This window comes from Sceloporus occidentalis, unplaced genomic scaffold, assembly GCF_023333645.1.
Source record: "Sceloporus occidentalis isolate IW3139 unplaced genomic scaffold, rSceOcc1.0.p SCAF_37, whole genome shotgun sequence".
Lineage (NCBI taxonomy): Eukaryota > Metazoa > Chordata > Lepidosauria > Squamata > Phrynosomatidae > Sceloporus > Sceloporus occidentalis.
The window spans coordinates 4446896-4468298 of record NW_028317017.1 but is presented as its reverse complement, the minus strand read 5'-3'; the positions used below and the strand labels follow the sequence as shown (position 1 = coordinate 4468298).

Genomic DNA, 21403 nt, shown 5'->3' with positions numbered 1-21403 from the left:
GGAGGGAGAGGAAGGGTAGATAATGGGGGGGGCGGGAGAGGAAGGGTAGATAATGGGGGGGGCGTTTTAAACTTCGCCCCAGGCGGCATAATGTCTTGGGCCGGCCCTGACTGCCAACAATAGGAAGCTTGGACAATTGTTTGAAACAAAGCTAAAGTGAAATTGTGTATTTGTGATTATCTCTAAACTCAAAAATTGGAGACAAATGGATGTCAAAAGTTAAAACTCAAAAGGGAAATTTTTTAAATGAGCCCAGAAAGAAAGTAGTGTTAAAAGAGAGCTGGGCAACAAATAAACTGTAACATCAAACTTTAAAAAAGAAACAAAATTCAATAAAATGTGTGCAAAAACCATAAATGTAACATTTTAAATGTTAAATATTTGAAAGTGTAATACAATTATAGTCTAGAAGTTACTTTAATCTGAAGTAGCTAACTCTGTGTGTACTTTTGTCTTGAAGAATAAATATGTGCCTTGTGCTTTTAAAATGACAATCTAATTGCCAGGAACTCTCTCAGAACACGCAGTAATATGGATGGCACTGTAATTATCATAAAATGCTCCGTTCTCCCATTCTTTTTTACCTAAAAAAGGTGAAGGGAGAGGCTATAAATACAGAGTGCGACAGAAGGCATTATATGTCAATGGTATTATTATGGCACTTAGACCAAACACTGATTGTACTCTCTAGCATGGTACACAAATCAACCTCAGCAGATCTGTTGTTTTAGTATTTCCCTTGAAACGTAATCACATGATAAACACAGGAACCTTTGAGCATTTTTTTCAGTTTCTATGATAATAGCCTATCAGCTCCTTTCACATGAAAACTAAGTTTCCCAGGCAGAATATATAAAAAGGACAACATTTGATATGATAAAGAAATATCTCTTGGACATTCAACAATACGAGGAATTGTGTTTCTAATGCAGTATTTAGTTACAAAAGTGCTAAATTTGGATCAGCACCTATAAATAGGTGGATCAGCACCTATAAAGGAATGACTTACCCCAAAAAGGGCAGTAACTGGAGGCCCAGACCTGGTACCTTCAAGTTTCTCGAACTGGTAAATATATCACAATGAGCAGTCTATATGGAAAGACTTTGCAAGGGAGGAAAGTACGGTACTGGGACAGGGTTTGGGTATGTATGAAAGTTTGGGAGAGATTTAAGATACAGTAGACTTGCTAAAATTATATTTCTGCCCCATCTTTTCACAAAGTTTTCTTGAACCATCGAAAGCTTTTTGTCAAAATACTACCTTCTTTAGTAACCTCGGTTAAGACTATATGATGAATGCAGAGAATTTAGAGAGAAAAAACATAAGATAAATGTAGAGGTTCCTTTTCTCCAGTTAATTACACCACAGTACAGCTTATACTTGACTGATTCAAAGAATAGCGTACATTAGAAGTATAGGTGAATCAGATGCTATCTCCTATGCACTGATATGATAAATATCAGCAGGGTAATTCTTATTTTGGGCATTAAAACCATCTATCGTGCATAATGTTCCCAAAGAGATTAGTATTACTAGTTCTAAACTACACAAAAGTCAGTAATGTCGACAGAGTGATCAACGACGACTTTCTTCTATCAACGATTTTCTTCTACAAAAACATAATTACATTGAATCTTGATTAAATAGCTATAGTTTCTCGCATGTTAAATAGACAGTAATACAAATCAGGGTGATAAAACTGTCGATGGCACACAGTTAGCAATAATACATGGGGGAACTAATACAACAGAATCTATTCTTACAATCTGTATGGATATTATGTTATAGCATTTACTGCAGTTCTTATTCAACTGAATTATCATGCGAGCAAAGAATACTAATGCATTATAAGGATCAATAAAAACATACACACTGCCATGCGTTTATATGACTAGAAGTCTCCAGCTTCTGTTGTCATCAAAATATTTTATTTTTGCAACCTCATTCTTTAATCCCGTTAATGTGCCTGAATTATTAGGTTTTAAAACTGTGAAAAGGGCAAAATACAAGGTATAAAAATATTGTGGGCTACCAGATGTGATATTTGCCCCAAAGAACAACTAAAAAAGATTCCAGAAAACCTGCTCTCTGTATAAATGGCATTTACTTGTAAACGTTATAACATATACGTTGTAAACTCCAATAACGCTTAGATAACTGTTCCACGTTTACAGATTAGCTCTCTCTATGTGTGGTTTGATTGGAAACTAGCTAACCCATCCTTGTCTACAGCTACCACTTATTTGTCATCAAAATTAGTTTCAGGTGTCATACATAGTTTGTTACTTTCATGAGTTATTTAAGGGAATGATGGGCCTCTTAGTCTCACTTGGAAAAGGGATGGCATATTAAGAGACTGTAAATGGGTGGAAAGTACAGCAGCAGTAGATTTTGGGGCATTTTGGAAACAAAATAAATCAATGGCATATATACGATATATATATATATATACGATATATATATATATATATATATATATATATATATATATATATATATATATATATATATATATATATATATATATATATATATATATATATATATATATATATATAAGGGGTAGTAGAAGTATTATTAAACACTCATCTACAGACACCAGACAAGCCAGAAGGCTTGTTTTTCCCTCAGAAATCTCATGATGCTTTGACAACCACAAGGGATTCTGGGTAGGCACATGCAAATAAGGTTAACAATTATCACCTTTGCCTCTATATCCACTTTATACATGGATCCCTCAAAAGTAATTGCCCGCTGTACAAGACAGCCTTTAGACAAAACTCGGGAAGAGGTCCAATAGCCAGATCACCACTCATGGACAGCTGTTTCATCCTTCATGGGACTCGTCAGCATGAGGTTGTGATACAGAGGCAAAGGTGATAATTGTTAACCTTATTTGCATGTGCCTACCCAGAATCCCCTGTGGTTGTCAAAGCATCATGAGATTTCTGAGGGAAAAACCAACCTTCTGGCTTGTCTGGTGTCTGTAGATGAGTGTTTAATAATAAAACTTCTACTACCCCTCAAATTTAAGTGGAAAGGTTTCCATCACCTTTTACCCACCATAACTTATGTAATGGTATATATATATATATATATTGTAGGGAACAGCTCACGCGTGTTTATTTGGATGCTGTAGGCACAGAGCACCTTGTAAACAAAACAAACTCTAAGCCTGTCCGGCTCTAACTAAACATCCGGATACCTCTCTACAAGCCTAAGGTCTGGCACAAAGCAAAGTAACAGGTTTTCCATAGGTAAAGCTTCATACCTGGTGGGCTGCAGCGCTGGCTGTAGCTGCTCCTTCACTCAGTTTCTCCTCTCCCCTTCCAACCTAACAGCCCTCTCTTTTAAGGCTTCCTCCCCAGTAATGAGGGAAGCCTCACCTGAGGGCTCCTGGGTCTGGCTGAGGAAACCAGGTGAGATATATATCCCATCAACCACTCTCCCATACACTTTACCACAATATATATATATATATATATATATATATATTCCAAAAGTAGTTACCGGCACTCATGGGACTTGTTTTAAATAATTCCACAACATCCTGATGAAAGTCTATAAATAAAAAGACTGAAATGTTGACCAGAAAAACGGAGTTTTGTGGAATTATTTAAAACAAGTCCCATGAGTGCTGGTAACTACTTTTGGAATCTATATGCATTACTGCTGCAGCTACTCGGCACCGGGCAGAGAAATTAAGGTTGGTGTGCAATTGTATACTTTGGACTTTATATATATATATATATATATATATATATATATAAAACACTTTCAAAAAGATGGTCAGCACTCCAGGTCTTTAAATTGACAATTTCATTTTATTCAAAGTCAAGTCGACGTTTTAGTCATTACTGACTTTCATCAGGACATATATATATACTCATAAAGTCCATTGCACACCATTCCAAATTTCCCAAGCCTGGTGCTAGTAACCAGCAGTTTCCATATAAAGCACTTTCAAAAGATGGTCAGCACTCCAGGTCTTTAAATTAACAATTTCTCTTTATTCAAAGTCAAGTCTGCCAGGGACTTAAATTAAAGCATCGGGGTTTTTTTTGTTTTTTTTTTAAACTTTATTTAATATGGAGGATGTTAAATAAAGTTAAAACAAACAAAAAAAACTTTAGGTCCCGGTAGGGGTGCCGAGTGGTCGCTCGAGAAGTTTTGCAGCAACCGCTCGGCGCCCCTCACTCTCCGTGACTCCGTCGCGGTGCCGGCGTTTCATGCTGAGCGCTGGAATTTTTCCGGCGCTAAGCTGTGAAGCGCACACCGCGGCAGATCGGGAAGACGGACGCCTCCCCTTCCCACCACAGGACTCCGGCAACGAGGTAAGTACGGATAGGGAGAAGGGACAGGGGAGGGGGCAGTGAGAAGGGGTGGGGGGGCAGTGAGAAGGGGCGGGGGGCAGTGAGAAGGGGCGGGGGGGCAGTGAGAAGGGGCAGGGGGGGAGGCAGTGAGAAGGGGCAGAGTGGGGGGGCAGTGAGAAGGGGCAGAGTGGGGGGGCAGTGAGAAGGGGCAGAGTGGGGGGGCAGTGAGAAGGGGCAGAGTGGGGGGGAGTGAGAAGATGATGGGGGGGCACCAGAGGAGTAGTCCGCACAGGGGCGCCATAACACTTAAGGCCGGCTCTGTTTATATATATATATATATATATATATATATATATATATATATATATAAAACTAATAATGTGCTATTGCACTCCAAACCAATTCTGTTGTAGCCTGGTGCTAGGTAACAAGGCAGAGTAATATACACAGTCTATGGATAGTTACCAGCACTCTCGGTCTTTTTCCAATAAATACAGATTCCTCTTTTGCAGGTCAACGTTTCAGTCTTTATTTGACTTTCATCAGGACACCAACCTGATATATATATATACAGTATATATATACCAGCAACATATTCTGGCCTATAACCAGACCAGGGGCAGATATGACTCCCATATGTGCCGCTGATCAACAAGCTGGTTACAGAAGCCTATTTAAGCTATGGACGACAAGCTGACTGCCTCCAAAGCATACTGCTTCCCAGCATTGTGCCCCAATAGGCAGAGGGCGCTTGGAGGTACTTCCCCTAGGGCAGCGTGGAACATACATACATTCAAAATGTATTAATACACAAAAATAACTTATTTTTATCATGCAAATCATGTCCCCGATTTCTAACTGATCCTACAGGGTCATGTCGAGAATTTACATGCCGTGAGTATTTGGGTGACTGCGAAGTAAGACCCAGTTCCTATGTTAATAAATGTTTTAATTATTAACTTAGGGGCTGGGTCTTACGTCATAATCACCCAAATGGCTCAATTGCCACTCAGTAGAAGTAGAGGTGCCTTCCAGCACTAAGATGGAACGCACTTATACCAGCTGAGTTTGCCATTGAGTAGGCACTCAAGTTGAGTCACTATTGCCCTTAGCAAATTCATAGTTCTGAACATAGCAATTCATGAAAAATAAAATAATCATAACTTATAAAACATTTTTGTGAAAAAAATAGGCTTTGTTTAATAGTTTCTGTGGACCCCCCAAACAAACACACACACTGAAATTAATTTCATTACAGAAATGTAACATTTCACACACCGCTTTTTTCTTGATTTTAGCAGCCTTCTGCATCCTCTGAGCAGTCAGGAACATGTCACAGAGAGAAAAGAGATGTGAGAACAGAAAGAGAAAAAAAAGAGAGAGAAAGAGTGAACTATTAGAACACAAGTCTTTGTAATTGACAAGGAAACCCACACGCAAGGACCAGCTGTTATTCTGCTAAATAAAAATGAGTTAACACTATAAATACTGTCATCCCACATATTCTTTACATAGAATTGACAGCATGAACATTTTTTTTTATTCGCTTACCAAGGAGCATAAACAGATTCCTTTAAATTGTGCCTATAAAAAAGAGAGCGTGAGGGGCACAACATTAAAGTATCACATCCTTTAAATACTTGAGAAAGTACACACTATACCCTTTTTGTCTTGAGCTGTGTTAATCCATATTACTGAAAATGCAACTCTCAGACACAAAGGTCCACTTATCTCACTGGTTCGTTGTGTTGATGAACAATAACCAGATTCTCAAAGAGCCAGTCTGCCCATGTTATTCTGATATTTCATATCAAATGGTTCAGATAGCTTTTGTAATAGATGCTTTGAGTAGGCATTGGAAGCAGACTTGCATAGTATTGGGCAATTTCATATTATCAACAAAAAACACTTTGCCTTAACTTAGACAGGGAACAAAACACATAGGTATCTCTTTTTTAAACTCCTCGGTAAGCTAAGAAAATAAAAATTTTCTTCATACTGGCAATTCTATGTAAAAATCATTATGATGTTCCCAAAAGCTTTACATTAGAAGTTTTATTTGCTATTGTTTTATAGAAATTGTTACCTGTAAAAATTTTCATAGCAGATTTACGGAACCCACTGTGAATGGCCCACACCCCCTAAAATATATTGTTCAAGGGCTGGAAGATAATTCTATTTGAGAAATGTATTTCTAACACTCATTTTTTTTAATGACAGAGCATTTTTTTAGATAAACAGTCATAACCTTCAAGTCATCTAAGCAAGAAAAAAATGTTTTGAATGAATAGCTGTCTGAGTAAAGCAGGATTTGGTGGAGCTTGTGGTGATCAAAATAGACAGATGATAGGAAGGAGCAGGAAAGATAAGAATCAGCTATACAATGAAAGATGGAACAATGGATGACAGAGTAAATATATACAAGATAAGAAAAGTGCAGGACATGTTCCTGAAGTAATTGCAATCAGAATGAATGCCTTTTATTTGGTATGGTTTGTGCATTATAAATAAATGATATAATCACACCAATATTCCTTAAACGTTCTTGGATAAAATCTATATGAATGTAATAAATATTACCACATACTTATAGAGAAAATAAGACAATGAAAAGGAAAAAAGAAATGAAAAGGAGCTAGAAGTACAATTCATGGCAGAAAATTGTTCAATGAAGTGAATTGTTGTCGATGGAGAACTGTGTGATGAAGAATTTGTACCAAACAAATTGTAACCTGTATGATGTCATGCATAAGAATACTTCATGTAAATTAGTAAAGGATGTTTTCAACAAAAGCATAATGGCCCATTGGGACACCATGTTTACGTACTCTGAGTTCACCATAGCGACCAAAGTAAAAATAAATTTCCAATGAAAGGATTCCTTCCTAACATCCTTGCTGTTTGATTTATACAGTTAAAACCTTAACACATTAAGCCTCTTAATATCTTACAGAAGGATGCCTTATCTAATCATTTTGTGCGGTTGAAAATTTTAGAAAAAAGTATAAAAGCATAATTATGTTGTGCAAATATAAATATTGTGTTTTAAAATTTATGAACATATGAGCCGCACATCAATAAAAATAAAAGTGTTTAGAAGAGTAGGGCTTCTTAGTATAGCCGAATCATGTTAATGTGCGAAAGGCTGCATCTAATGCTTAGTCCTTTTTTTAGTATTTTTGTTTGGTAGCACTACTTGCCTTCACACGGCTGACTGCTTCCTGAGCCTGCATCATCCTGATGTTTTTGGAAGGATTACGTTCAGACAACAGCTGTGTAGAACCCAGAAAATTTGCAGCAAAGATGATTCCATCAATAAGGTCTTCAGGCTCACAGGGTCCAGGAACTAAAAACAGAGACTGATCTATTAGTATTTATAAACCTGATGTGAACAATTTCAGCTAATGTATGAACTAGTCAAAAACATTACTGGCAGTAATAACCTGAACATGTTATGGAATCTTACCTGGTTTTCAGAAATTCAATATTTTTGCTAAATATTGACCATTACTTAATCTCAAACAGATCGATGTGATCAATCACTCATCATTTCTAATTATTTTGCATCCTACTGTGTTATTACAGTATCTATTATTATTTATTGTTTTATATAGCACCATCATATTCCACAGTGCTGTACAATGGGTAAAAAGGACATACGAATTAGTGTATAACATAGCAATTTGACTAGACAGAAACAAGAGGTAAAGAGAGCCCCGCTGAAAGGAGCTTACAGTCTAGAAGGAGTTAGGATATATTACACAAGAGGTAAAAGTGCCACACTAGTAATGTTATTATTATTATTATTATTATCTTTTATTTATATAGTACAAACAAATGTTTGATGTGGGAGAGAGGAGAGGGAGTAAATCAGAAGAGAGTTCCTGAAGATTGAGAGAGCTAAGGTCTCTGATCAGGCAAGGCTGTTGTGAGGTAATGGAAGGAGTAGGAGGCAAGGTGAGAGAGCAGTATAGGATGTAGTGGTAAGTGAGGGGGAAAAGGGGATTTAGAGACGTTAGTGAGTCAGCACATGCTAGAAAAAAATAAGGCCCGGTTGTGACCCTCACCATTAAGTGCCACATGACAAGAAGGGGCGTCAATTGAGATATTGAAGTCTCCAAGGATGACAGAGGGGATATCAGAGTAGAGGAAGTGGGGCAGCCAAAATGAAAAGCTGTCAAGAAAGATATTAGCAGGGTGAGAGGGAGGGTATACATCAGCAATGTGTAAAGAGATGAGGCAGAATAGGTCTGGGAGTGTGAGTGAAGTAGAGGCCACCATCGGAGAGAGCAGTAGGAGATGCAATGTTACATTAGCCAGGTTTCAGTAAGGACACGAAGGAGTAGGGAACTAGAGGTGAAGTGGTCATGAGTTTGTTACACAGAGAACATGCATTCCAGAGAACAAAGTTAGGAGGAAAGGCGTGGCATTGTGTGTGGATAAGGTTACTGAGGCCCAGGAGATATACCCAGCTGCTAAAAGTAGAAGAAAGAGAGCAAGAGAAGGTAAGATTGGGGCTTATAAGAGTGAAGAGAATTCTGAGAGCAGAATGGTGGAGGGAGAGCTTGTGGAAGTGAAAAAGGGCCTGGGATGAGACAAAAGGAGCAGAAAGTAATGAGGGAGCAATAAAATATAGTGTGGTAGTGCAGGTAGCTGGAGAGAGAGAAATGCTCTAGTGATAATAGAGGGGATTAAAAAACAACAACATGAGGATTGTGGGTATGATGCTATGAGAATTATGTTGATGGAAGTGAAATGATAGCAGAGAATAAAGGGAGTGGAGGTTCATGGACAAACATACTAAACTGGTTTGGCAGCAGTTGATGAAAAATCAGTAAAGTATTGATTGAAGGAGTGCTTCCAAATTCCTGACAAGAATTGTCATTTTAATGTTCCCACATTCCAATGAATACAGATTTATAAAGTGTACTTATATTTATGGGAGAATTAGAAAATGTATGGGTTAAACTAAAAAGCCCTAATGCCAAAGTCTCTAAACAAAACTGTCTACTTGTGTAACTAGCGTCTGATAACCTATATATAACCGTGGTGAAATTTCTATTAAGAGTATAGATTTTTTACAATGTTATACAACTGAACCATGAAATGCAATTTTCTATTTGTCATTATACAATGTACATTGTTTTGCCAATGAAAGTGATTGGTATAATTGTGATGTCATTTTAGGGGTATTGAATAAAAAAATATTCTTCCATCACCAGCCAATTAAACAAACACAATAAATATATATCTTTAACATCTATTAAACTTCATTTAGACTCCTTGTTTAATAAGGACCATCTTTGTAATTCAGATTTATATTTCAAAATGTAATACAAGGAAAAGGGGAAACAATAGAAAACCTTAATTGATCTAATAGTTAAACTTCTTCTTTAAAAATTCAAACGTGTCTATGTTTTAGCTATATTTCTTACAGTTGTAGTAACAGAAGGGTCTCATTTGATAAGGTTTACAAGTTACAGTTTAAATGTAGGACATAATGAAATAGTCTAGCATTTATAGTTCCATGGATACAAAATTATCCATTAACATCTATGAGAACAAAATGGCAAGTAGATTATTCACAGCAGGTTAACTGCATTGTAATTCAGATTGAATAGACCATGCATTTGAAAAGCTTACAAAAGCACGTCACGTTTTTGACAAAGATAATGTAATGTAAGTATACAGTATGTGAAAATCACTTTGATTACACAGGCTAGTCTCTGAGTTTTTTTTTTATTCAAGATTAGTAAATTGCCTGTCATTTCAGATGTTGTCTATGTATCTATACCTAAAACAAGTGTCTTGACAGATACACATGTTTCATACAAGAAGTATGATGGTAAGTGATGAATTACATGCAACATTTTTGACACACAATTGGAAAAATCCAATGCACAAAATAAATTAAAGACATGTTAAGATATAAATTCATGGAGTAGAATATGCAAAACACTGGAAAAAACCCAAGTCATCCATTCTAAAAACACTGCAGTGAAGGGGATGCACCTAGTAGTTGTTACAAATAGTGCTGGGTTCTTGTTACTCAACATACTCAACAAAATATCACCATTTATCCTAAGCATCAAATAAATATGATGTGTTATATTCATGAATATTTGTTTTAGAACTTCTGTTAGAATATAGTTTACAAGTCGGTCACCATTGATGAGGTATCAGATATCCAGCATATAATGCCATAAAACAAAATGCCAGATTTTGGAGAACCTTTTAGTCAAACATAGATTTGACTCGTTCAGGGCTTTAACTTGGAGTATGTTCTTCAATTCTATATATTGCTTTAGTGAATTATCTAATATATGATTGATGACAACTGTATGGACCTTAAAAGCAGTAAGATATACAGCCTTACTATAATTTCTTAGTAAAACTTCTAGGATGTTGGAAATGGCAGTGTTAATCAGAGAGGTGCTTTGTCTCATGTACTAGGAGAAGACAAACCAAGGTCTCTGAAACATACTTGCTGGCATTGTTATTTTAATGGTCAATAAGCACATAAATTGTGCTTTTTTTTAATTTTAAGTAAGATGAGGAGACTGGGGTGGAACAATTCTTTAAAAAAACAGCTACAATCAATATTTGATTCCAAAGAACTACGTTCTCTCAAATCGTTATCGGATTATCCATTTTGTTAAGTGAAGCAAAAATACCACCATTCAAATGTAATTTCTCGTAGCAGCTGATTGACTAGCTTATTTACAGAGGTTTTTTTTTTAGGTTAATGTCATCATCAAGCTGCAAATGGTTATTGTGAATCTAAGTTTGAAAGGTCATTTGTTATATGGAAAAAAAAATGCCCGACTGCAGATATGAGGCTACAAGCATCTTACATTCCATCTATAAACTGACATTAAACCAGAACTTACTGTCCACTGGGTTATTTCATTTTTTAATTTGCAGTTTAGTGAAAAAAGGATAAGATTCTTTTTTTCCCTGTATGAGAGAGAAATTGCAAAGTAAATAAAAAATATGTATGCCTATCTGATAGCTATTTGTTCTGCTTGAACTATAAAGCTGAGAACCCGTGCTACCTTAGCTACAATACAATAGTATTGTAGAAACATCTCGTTCACTGGGACAACCTCAGTGTGGGGATGACTTCTACCACAAAGTGATTGTGTTTCCATATATTTGTGTATTACATGCTGTTTATCATCCTGTTTATATGTTGTTTATCTCCCTGTTGTCCTCACGGAATAAATACTCCAAAATTAAATGGACCTTAGAATGTATTACTTAATTGTACAGTTGGTAGAAATATTATATGCTTCAGTAAAAAGTCCTGCATGTTCCACTAAGTTCAACTACAAATGCAAAATGTATAATTTAATATGAGACACACAAAGTTACGTTTTTACATTTCAAATGCCCTTTGATAAATATGCAAGTTAAGGTATCTATGTTAAGAGATTTTACCAGCATGGGAATGATTATTCAATCAGAACAGTTTGAAAATGTTAATGATGTTCAAAGAAGTGGGAAGAATTGGTAATAGGCACTGAACGAAAATTTAGCTGTAAAACACACTATTTTCTACATTTTTGGTTTTGCCAAGGAATAAAACACGTCTCCCTTTTATCCATTATTCTTTCAGCATGAATTGGGATCTCTGTTGTACAATATGGAAATCTGCAACCACATCAATTATTAAGACAGCTGGCCACATGCTGGTATAGCAAAAGCTTCATGGAAAAGACCACCACCCCCTGCAAAGTTATTCAGAAATGAAATATACAGACATAATTGATTTCATGTGTGGTTTAATCAGGGGGACATATAAGTCCTTCCGAAAGCATACAGCGAGGTTGTCTAGAGAGTCATGAATGTGAACTATGTGGATCTGATGGTGATTAAACGTAATGATCATTTGATGTTCTTGCTGTGATCAGGTGCGTCGATAAAGAAAAGGGAAAATATTCTAAAGGAAATAGAACATGTGACAACAGCACAATGTCAGGGGCTATGAAGAAAATGCATAATGACACCTGTCTGAAGGTGTTACAGGGATATATTAATTCAGGTCATTACTTCATCTACCATAGGAGATAAATCAGTCATGACACTGACTAGCAACCATGCTATGTTTGTGGTCTACACCACTGCTGGAGTATTTGGGAATTCTGTTTAAACACATAGTACATGCCCAGAGTAAGAGCTACGCCTATTTATTTACTGTAAACAGAGCTCAATGTGCCATGCGGCAAAATGAGTAGTGCCACAACCAGTATGGTAAGGTAAAGCACTTTCTTATTACCTCGCTGACACATGGTTGCCAAAGCATGGGGTATGGGAGCAGCTAAATACTGCCTAATTAGATGTTATCCAAAACTTGCCAATAGCAAAGGTTGGTACTGGTAAAACAAGTCCCTATAGGCATTTAAGATATACTTCACATTTTATAAGTTAGAGGTAAACGTAAAGTAGGAGTAAAATGAGTTAAATATGCAACTGCTGTCTGCAAGAGAAGCACGCTGCCATGTTTCTAAGTGGTGTTATGATACGAGTCCTAGGGCTGCAACTAATGATTATTTTAATAATCGATTAGTTGGCCGATTATTTTTTCGATTAATCGATTAATCGGATAAAAAAAACAATATGCAAATTTTTCGTTTATTTAAAATAATTTAATGAACTGGATGTTAAAAACAACTTAAAATTGACATTAACATTCTTATTTTGTTATGATGTAATAAAAAACAATATTTTCAAAGTACAAGAACCCAAACACAATATTTATGAAACAAAATAACCCCAAACATTCTGAAAAGAGGTGGACTATTACTGTTCAAGAAACTTTGCCCCAGCCCTGGCACTTTGCACCCAGCACTTTGCACCCAGCACCCAACACTTTGCACCCAGCACCCAGCACTTTGCACCCAGCACTCAGCACTTTGCACCCAGCACTCAGCACTTTGCACCCAGCACTTTGCACTTTGCACCCAGCACTTTGCACCCAGCACTTTGCACCCAGCACTTTGCACCCAGCCCTAGCACTTTGCACCCAGCACTTTGCCCCAGCCCTGGCACTTTGCACCCAGCACTTTGCACCCAGCACTTTGCACCCAGCCCTGGCACTTTGCACCCAGAACTTTGCACCCAGCCCTGGCACTTTGCACCCAGCACTTTGCACCCAGCCCTGTCACTTTGCACCCAGCACTTTGCACCCAGCACTTTGCCCCAGCCCTGGCACTTTGCACCCAGCACTTTGCACCCAGCACTTTGCACCCAGCCCTGGCACTTTGCACCCAGCACTTTGCACTGTGCCCCTGCACCCAGTCTCCAACTCTGCCCTGCACCCAGCCCTGCCCCCACATTCTGCCCTGCCCCCACACTCACACCCTGCCCCCACCCTGCCCTGCATCCCCACCCCCACTCTGCCCTGCACCCAGTCTCCCACTCTGCCCTGCACCCACACTCACACCCTGCATCCCCACCCCCACTCTGCCCTGCACCCAGTCTCCTGCCCTGCCCCCACACTCACACCCTGCCCTGCATCCCCACCCCCACTCTGCCCTGCATCCCCTGAAACCCCACCCCCACCCCCGCGAACCGCTCTGTGCGAATGGAGCCACTCGCACAGAGCGAATCGCACAGAGCCACTCGCACAGAGCGAATCGCACAGACATGAAGAATACTTACCTCCGGAACGCGTCACATCCGTCACGCAACTAAAAGAAGGCGGAGACTGCAGAGCGTGTAGCAGAAGCGGGGAACGCTCGCGGAGGTAAGTAAAAGGAGCCGAGTGCTCCAACAACGAATCGATCAACGAATCGGTAGTATGATGGATTCATGATGGTGGTGCCTAATACTTCAATTTATATGATATACATATTCCTTACAACCACAGGGTAATAACAAAAGGGTATTAAAGTATGGGAGTTCCCTATAACAAAGTGATGCAGCCATCAACTAAACTGAGGTGCCTGAGCTTAGTATGGGACATAGTGGATGAGATTTGACTAACCTAAGAGTCGAGGGATAACCAATTGCTCTAACTAAAACTTTCATATGCAAGGTATACTTATTTTTTATTCTTCATTCTTTATACCCCATGACTAAAGACTTAGACATGAATAAAATTAGAATAGTGTCATAATAATGTCCCCCAAAGTAGTGAAATTTGGATCTTACATTCTGGATACAAAAGAGCTAGAGTATTTCTTTATTTGTGCCTGTCAACATTTTTGAGTGAACTACTTTTTCACTATTTATCGGCAGATCAGTGCTTGCAGGGGACAATGAACCACAATAACCCCTACACGTCACCTGCTAAACTTCCTAGATTACAAAGCTCTAAGTGTATGGTTACATTTCCATTAACAGTATATGTACTGCAATAATATTCCCACAGAGAGCTTATCTTCAGGAAAAAAAAATGTGTATGCTATTATATGTTTTGGAAAATAAAGTATTATCCACTAAAGGGAGAGTTGACAGGAGTGCTTGTGAGTTTGTTTCAGCTCCTTAGCTTAACTATACATTATCAAGAGCAAACCATTGTGAGCTTCTGGTACTGAAGAAATTGACAGGTTTTATAATGTATAGTTAATTCAGTAAGATTTCTTTGAAATTGTCTTATACATTGAATAATGCTTTAAACAGACCCAACTCAGCCCTTCAGACTGGAGAAATGTGCTACAGAGCTGTAGCAAGGGTGAGGTGAGTGAGGTAGCTGCAGGACTGGTTGGGGAGATCATGGATCTCCCTCTAACACTGAGGGAGCATGAGGTCTGTCAGTTCAGACATCGGCTTCCGTGCTCCTTATTACCAATTTATGCGAAACGCCGGATTATGATGTTATACACCGGCGCTTAGCATCAATTGCTGTGTGCACTGCCAGGGAGTGACGAAGGAGAAGCGACAAACACAAGCCTCACACTCCCACGAAGAGGGAAGAGGGAGAGGAAGAGAAGGAAGAGAAAGTAAGAGGAAAAAGGTAGGAGACAGTGAGAAAGATGGGGGTACATGATGGGGAGAAAGGGGGGCAGATGATGAGGAGAAGGGGGAATAGATGATGAGGAGTGCTGTAAGCTGTGAGGCAGTATGTGTATATATGGAAAGTGTAAATGTGTGTGTTTGGGCAGGCATTTGTAGGGGTATTGTATGTGTTTATGGGCAGGTGTGTGTAAGTGCAGTGTATATGCATGTGTACGAGCAGTGTTGGGCAGGCATGTGAAAGGACAGTGTGTAAGGGCAGTTGTGTGTAAGGGAAGTGTAAAAATATAGCGGGGGGGCACTATGCTTCATTCTTACATCAGGTGCAAAAAGAGCTAGCTACGGCCATTTACAATGAATATTGAAGCAAGAGAGTCAAGACCAAAACTTTCCTGCAAACTCTCCCTTTAATCTCCAATAAACTAGTTTTACACGTCTTTTTATATGTTATTGTCCAAGGTTTTCAAAGCTATTTTTATCACAATATAAATTCCCGTGTGTCTTTTTTTTCTTTCGCATTTGTCTTCCGTACCAAAATTAAATTATGTATGCAATTGGCTGTGTCCCTAATCCATTATAACTAAATAGTAGCAGGTAAATATGGTTAGCATAGATGTATACAACCAAAGATGTATACAACCATATACAGTAGTTCACCTCAAAAAAGCCATCATATCCTGTGATTGAAGTCCTATAGAACAAATCAAGGAAACACCTTCTCTTCTCAATGAATGAATCCACCTTTGCTTGTACCAGCACTGTATTCTGGTTTAATGGGCAGTTTGAAGTCATCACCTCCATAGGTTGACAGACACTCAAAAGAGCAATTTTTATGGGATTTATTTTGGCAGTGCGCAACATGGCAATCTATGTGAAAGCGCCTGTAAGCTGAGTAGCAGTCTCAGTTAAAGCAATATAGGTGGGTTTTTGGTTTGGTTGGTTGATGGGTTCCTTTTGTCCATAATACAGATTCCTGGGCACTGCAGGTATGTTTATATCCATTTGTACATAGGTTTACTTTATTGATGAAACTTTTTCTGCTTTACATGACTGTGCATACTTGTAAATACAACATAATGGCTATTATATCTATACTTTTAGAAGACTCCATCTTCTTTGCTATTTAAAGGGTTACTTACCATCCACAAAACTCGGAAAAGACGCCGCTTTCTTTGTCTGCTGCAAATTAAAAGAAAAATCTATTTTAACAACTAGGATGGCAACAAAGTAAATTCTATTTACATTACATGTGACACTTGGAAAATTGTCTGGCATTTTATCAATAATATCTTTAAATAATTCATTGAGCATATTATTCACCCGTGAACCACGACTGTTTGGTATGTGCAACTGGAATACAGTGTATGATTTGGTTGGCAGAAATGTTAGTCTGCAATAATTATAGAGTAATGAACCAAGATGAATATTTTGCAGAAAATCTGGCCATAACTCACTAGTCCCAGTGGACCAAGAAGATTATATATACAACCTGTCAACTCCACAACCTTCACTGATTTCTCATACTCCTTTGGGAATAGAGGGCTGTCATTCATTTGTAATATATGTCACATTGTAGTGGTGACGCAACTGTATATCTGGCGAATAACTACATCTCAGTAGTCGAAGGCTTGTAAAGCAAAGAATTGTGAAGGTAAAATGCCAAGTAGAAAGATTATATATAACATATGTTTGGGCCAAAGCCAGTAGAATAATATGCATGGGGCATAATAAAACAAAGGCAGAATGTAGGACTTTAGAGTGATTATTTCTGAGGAATTAAAGGTAAGCAAGCAATGTAATAAAGCATCTGAAAATGCAAGCAGGATGCTGGTTGTACAGCGAGAGGCATTAGCAGCAGAATAAGGGAGGTGGTTCTGCCACTTTACAGATCTCTGAAGGACCTTGACAGTTCAGAGGAGGGCTACTAAAATGATGAATGGTTTGCATGATAAAAATATTGGGAAAGACTAAGGATTCATATAAGTTTGTTTCAGAGTACTAGAAATGTTACAACAAAAGGTCATAATCAAAAATTAGAGGATCAGAGGTTTTGATGTAATGTAAGGAAGTTTTATTATATTGAGAGTCTGGTATATAAAAAGAACAAGCTTCCAGCAGAAATAGCGGTGGTTAATACAGTGATGGAATTAAAACATGCATGGTACAGGCATAAAGTTATCCTGAATCTAAGATGAGACCAAGGACTGATTAACGTCTGAGTCAGATTAGATGGGCTGAATCTGCTGTCAAATTCTACATTACTGACAATGGCCAAATCTAGTAGCTAAAATGAACTCAACCTACTGAGTTTCTGTTAGTTCTTACATTTCTACAAACCAAAGTTATTAGTGCAGTTGTAAGTTGCTTCGACACCATAGGACATATATAGAGGATGAAACCCTTAAATCATCTTTGGGTCAGCTTCAGCTCACATCCCCGGCCTACTGGAGATTTGGGAGCAGGCAGGCTTTTGGCTCAAGCTCACTCCAGCTTCTCCATGTCTTTGGATAATAATTATGTTACCTTTTGAAAGTATTTCTCAAAGCAGGAGAAATGTCACACAAGCAAGAACTAATTAAGGCTTCATTCTGCTGTCAACCTCTAATTTTCTATTTGTTATAGCTTTGTTTTCAAGTTTAGTTTAGACCTGCATTCAACACACTTTGGGATTTAATTATACTATTTACTTACTCATCTTAATACAATGTGTGCCCTACGTGATCTCATTGCTAGTTGTTGTTTTTGCTTATGGATAAATAACTGATTGAATGTCAGACTTCAAGGGTGAAAACGTATAGCTAAAATAAGGTTACTCCTATTTGCATTTTTAGGAACCATCCCATAATATCACATAATTTAGAATTATATTTTCGGTTATATTTCTATTTTGTTATATTTACAAGCTTAATATCTTGTTATACTTCCCGCACATTACTATGTATTTTGATTGGTATATAAATATATATTTTATGCATGCATAGAGTTTATTTAGACTTGCTATCTCATTTGGATTTTGTGTAGAGTTAGCATTACATCTGTTTATCATAATCAGACTCCTGCTGCTCAGAAAGTCTGTTCTGCTTAGCTTAAGCTTCTGCATTTATTACACCGAGCACTAAACTTAACTGGTCACCAGTCCAGAAAATAAATACATAATGACTTTCTAGAGCTAACGTCTCAGCCACTTCAATATTTCTTGATGCAGAAAAACCAAGTGCTGCCTACAGAATACATAAACGAGGTGATAAAAAGAAGTACACTTTTTTTCGCCATAAAGAGTTTGTTTCTGAACAAGAAGGCATGTCTAGTTTTGTAACTTCATTTACAAGCCGGATGCCTGTTAACGAGAACGAAAGGGTTTTAGATCTTTGGATAATTTCTCTGTAATACTCACACTTCCCACTAAGTGCCACCATTACTAAGGGATATACATTAGCCATGATATAGGCACAGTAGAACAACATTGGAGGACTAAGGACATTTGTTATAACCTCTGCTCTGTATGGTGTGCTTTCTGTATCAATTAGTAGTGATGTCTAAGAAAGCATATATGCATATATTGTATTGTGACAGATCTTGGTTACATTTGTCATACTAATCCTTATGATTTGCCCTAAGGCAGCGCAGAAGTCACAATTTAGTATCGCCACATATCAAGTGATGGAGGCAGCATGGTGGTTAATATAAAACATTAATAAAAATTTTACACGAGAACCACTCAAACTAAGTTAAACATCAGTCTTTTCTGAACTGCTGTTGTATTTTAAATATAGACATGTTCCACCGCATACAGACTTCCTACAGCACGGATCAGGTTTTTAGATTAACTTTAGCAAGTTAGTCTTTGAAGCATTGCTTTCTAGAACTAACTGCACCACTTACCTCGGACACATTGTTGTTGTCAGTGGGTCCATTGAGATCAGAACGCTGCTGTTTCCTTGACAGTTCTACACTGTTACAAACCTAAAAAAGAATGGAAGGTTAGTAATTCCTTTTCCAACAGAACTCATGGATGGAGTTACTTTTATCCATACACCAGACCTTGTTATAAAAATAGTCTGATGTACAAAATAATCTTGAATAAATCTACAATGCATGATAGCACAGCAGACATATCAGTACAAATCATTAATAAACATGGAGCAAATAAGGAATCAAACTAACAGAACTCGGTACATACATAAAAGAAGATTTTTTTTTGTTATAGATTCCCTGAAAATGCCACTTGTAACCACCAGTTATAGTAATACTAATCTCAGGCATCTTCTTCAAACACATACTACACAAAAACAAGTGATTTCGGCCCACAGCACTGAAAAGATACTAAAATGACATTATAAATGTGTTTTCCTGCTGATAAAATAAACCTAATTAGATAGATTTTCGATAGAGCCTCTGTCCTGGACAGACATATGCAGAAACTAGAGATACCAGGGAGACAAGGGAGTTTATTCACCAAAGCAAGCACTGGAATATGGTTATAATTTGCAAGAGAAAGGTTGTTTCATGATTTGTGTTTGTATTTACCGTATTGGCTCGAATATAGGCCGCACTTCCCCCCCCCACTTTAAGTCTTTAAAGTGGGGGTGGGGCCTATATTCGGGGTCTAGCGCCCGATGCAGGCAGGCAGCGGGGTTAGGATACAGATCCCCCGCAGCGTTGCAGGGGACCTGCATCCTACACCCCGATACGCTTAGACAGCCTCCCCTGCCAGCACTTTCCACGGGGGGGGTGCCGGCACGGGAGGTTGTCTAAGCGCATCGTGCGGATGGTCACCGGCTGCGGAGGTTGTTTCCTTAGGAGACCGATACCTTATTGTTATATATACACCTATTGCTTAGAATTAACTAAATATTTTGTTTTTGATTATGAATGGATAATGATTTTTTTTTTTAGGTTGGTGAATATCATGCTATCGCATAAAGATGTGTATTATCGCTTTAAATAGAATCCCACAATTTGGCAATAGTTTCGTCCTCTATTATCACGTGTGCAAATGTGCTTGCCTACAAAATTGCACTGTTTTTCACAATTCTTCATGGCTTGAGAAAGATGAGTAAGATCGAAACATTGTGGTGAAATAAACAACACTACTACAAAGAGCGCCGGGAGACATCTTTATTTGTTATATATGTTTGCAGGAGAATGGTGGTTTCAACCTTGTGAAATGCTGCTCAATAGCCATACCCTAAAAAGAACTTGTTTGATCAGTCGAAATGTGGAGAGATATGTGCATACGGTAGGCATACGGTTAAAATGGTTTATACGTACTAACACAACATCACAACCTTTCCTTCTTGCCCAGTGTCACAACCTATCCAAAGGACAGAGGGGGTATTGTTGGCAACAACAGTCATCTTGTTATACAGTAGTCAGTTTGGGAAGGTAGACAAGTTGAACACAGCAAATTAAATATGCTGGTTTTGTCAGCTTCTACCAACTAACCCGGCATCCCTGAAGTGAAATAGTTCCTTAATTTTAAGACAATTCTTTCCAAAACAATTGAACTGACTAGAAAACAAAGCACACAATCTCCTCGTAGTTTTAGTAATTAATTTAATTATGGCTAAAAAGCTATGTAAGAGACAAAACCCATTTAAATGAAATTACAAATGTATTTGAGTGTTTTCTCCATGAGCGGCTGAGGCTACATGAGCACAGTAGGATCGTTTTTGTCATTTAAAGCCTCATGATATTTTTACAACAAAAAAGTTGATATTACAAGAAAGTTTAGGAAGGGAAAGACACATTTTGTGTCTCAATGAGGGCACACTAACAATTAAGCCTACCTACCATAATATTTTTGGAATGTACGTTTTCCCCGCTTGAAAACCTTTCCATGGGGTTATCATAGAACCCATATGTTATTACCCTACTAAAGGACTTACATTTGTGTATAACTATGTATGGACATATATTAGAAAATATAGCTTCATGTTATTTGTCCAGTTAATGTTTATATGTTAAGTGTTACAAAACCACTACTTTTTAATTTAGTTTTTAAAACCAGGTGAGTAATATGTTCTTTTCTTTATTATAAAGCTGCAAATGCTTTTATGTACATAAGCCTCTGTAGCCACTGCCATGCAGGGTGCCCCATATCTTATTGCACCCCCTTGAATTATTCTTT

At 37.8% G+C, this 21403-nt stretch overlaps 1 protein-coding gene across 2 annotated transcripts in view; it reads right to left on the bottom strand.

The window, feature by feature from the left end:
• The window catches only part of LOC149297760 (amyloid-beta A4 precursor protein-binding family A member 2-like), a 67898-nt gene that overhangs the window by 28644 nt on the left and 17851 nt on the right, over positions 1 to 21403 (bottom strand). Inside the window, exons 2-5 of one of the 2 annotated variants that reach the window (XM_089488268.1) lie at positions 19156 to 19236; positions 16413 to 16449; positions 7515 to 7660; positions 5593 to 5628 (exon numbers count right to left, since the gene is read on the bottom strand). In XM_089488268.1, the coding sequence (XP_089344394.1) occupies positions 5593 to 5628; positions 7515 to 7660; positions 16413 to 16449; positions 19156 to 19236 (300 nt within the window). The remainder of the gene's footprint in view (positions 1 to 5592; positions 5629 to 7514; positions 7661 to 16412; positions 16450 to 19155; positions 19237 to 21403) is intronic. The other variant, XM_089488269.1, reaches the window with a different exon arrangement.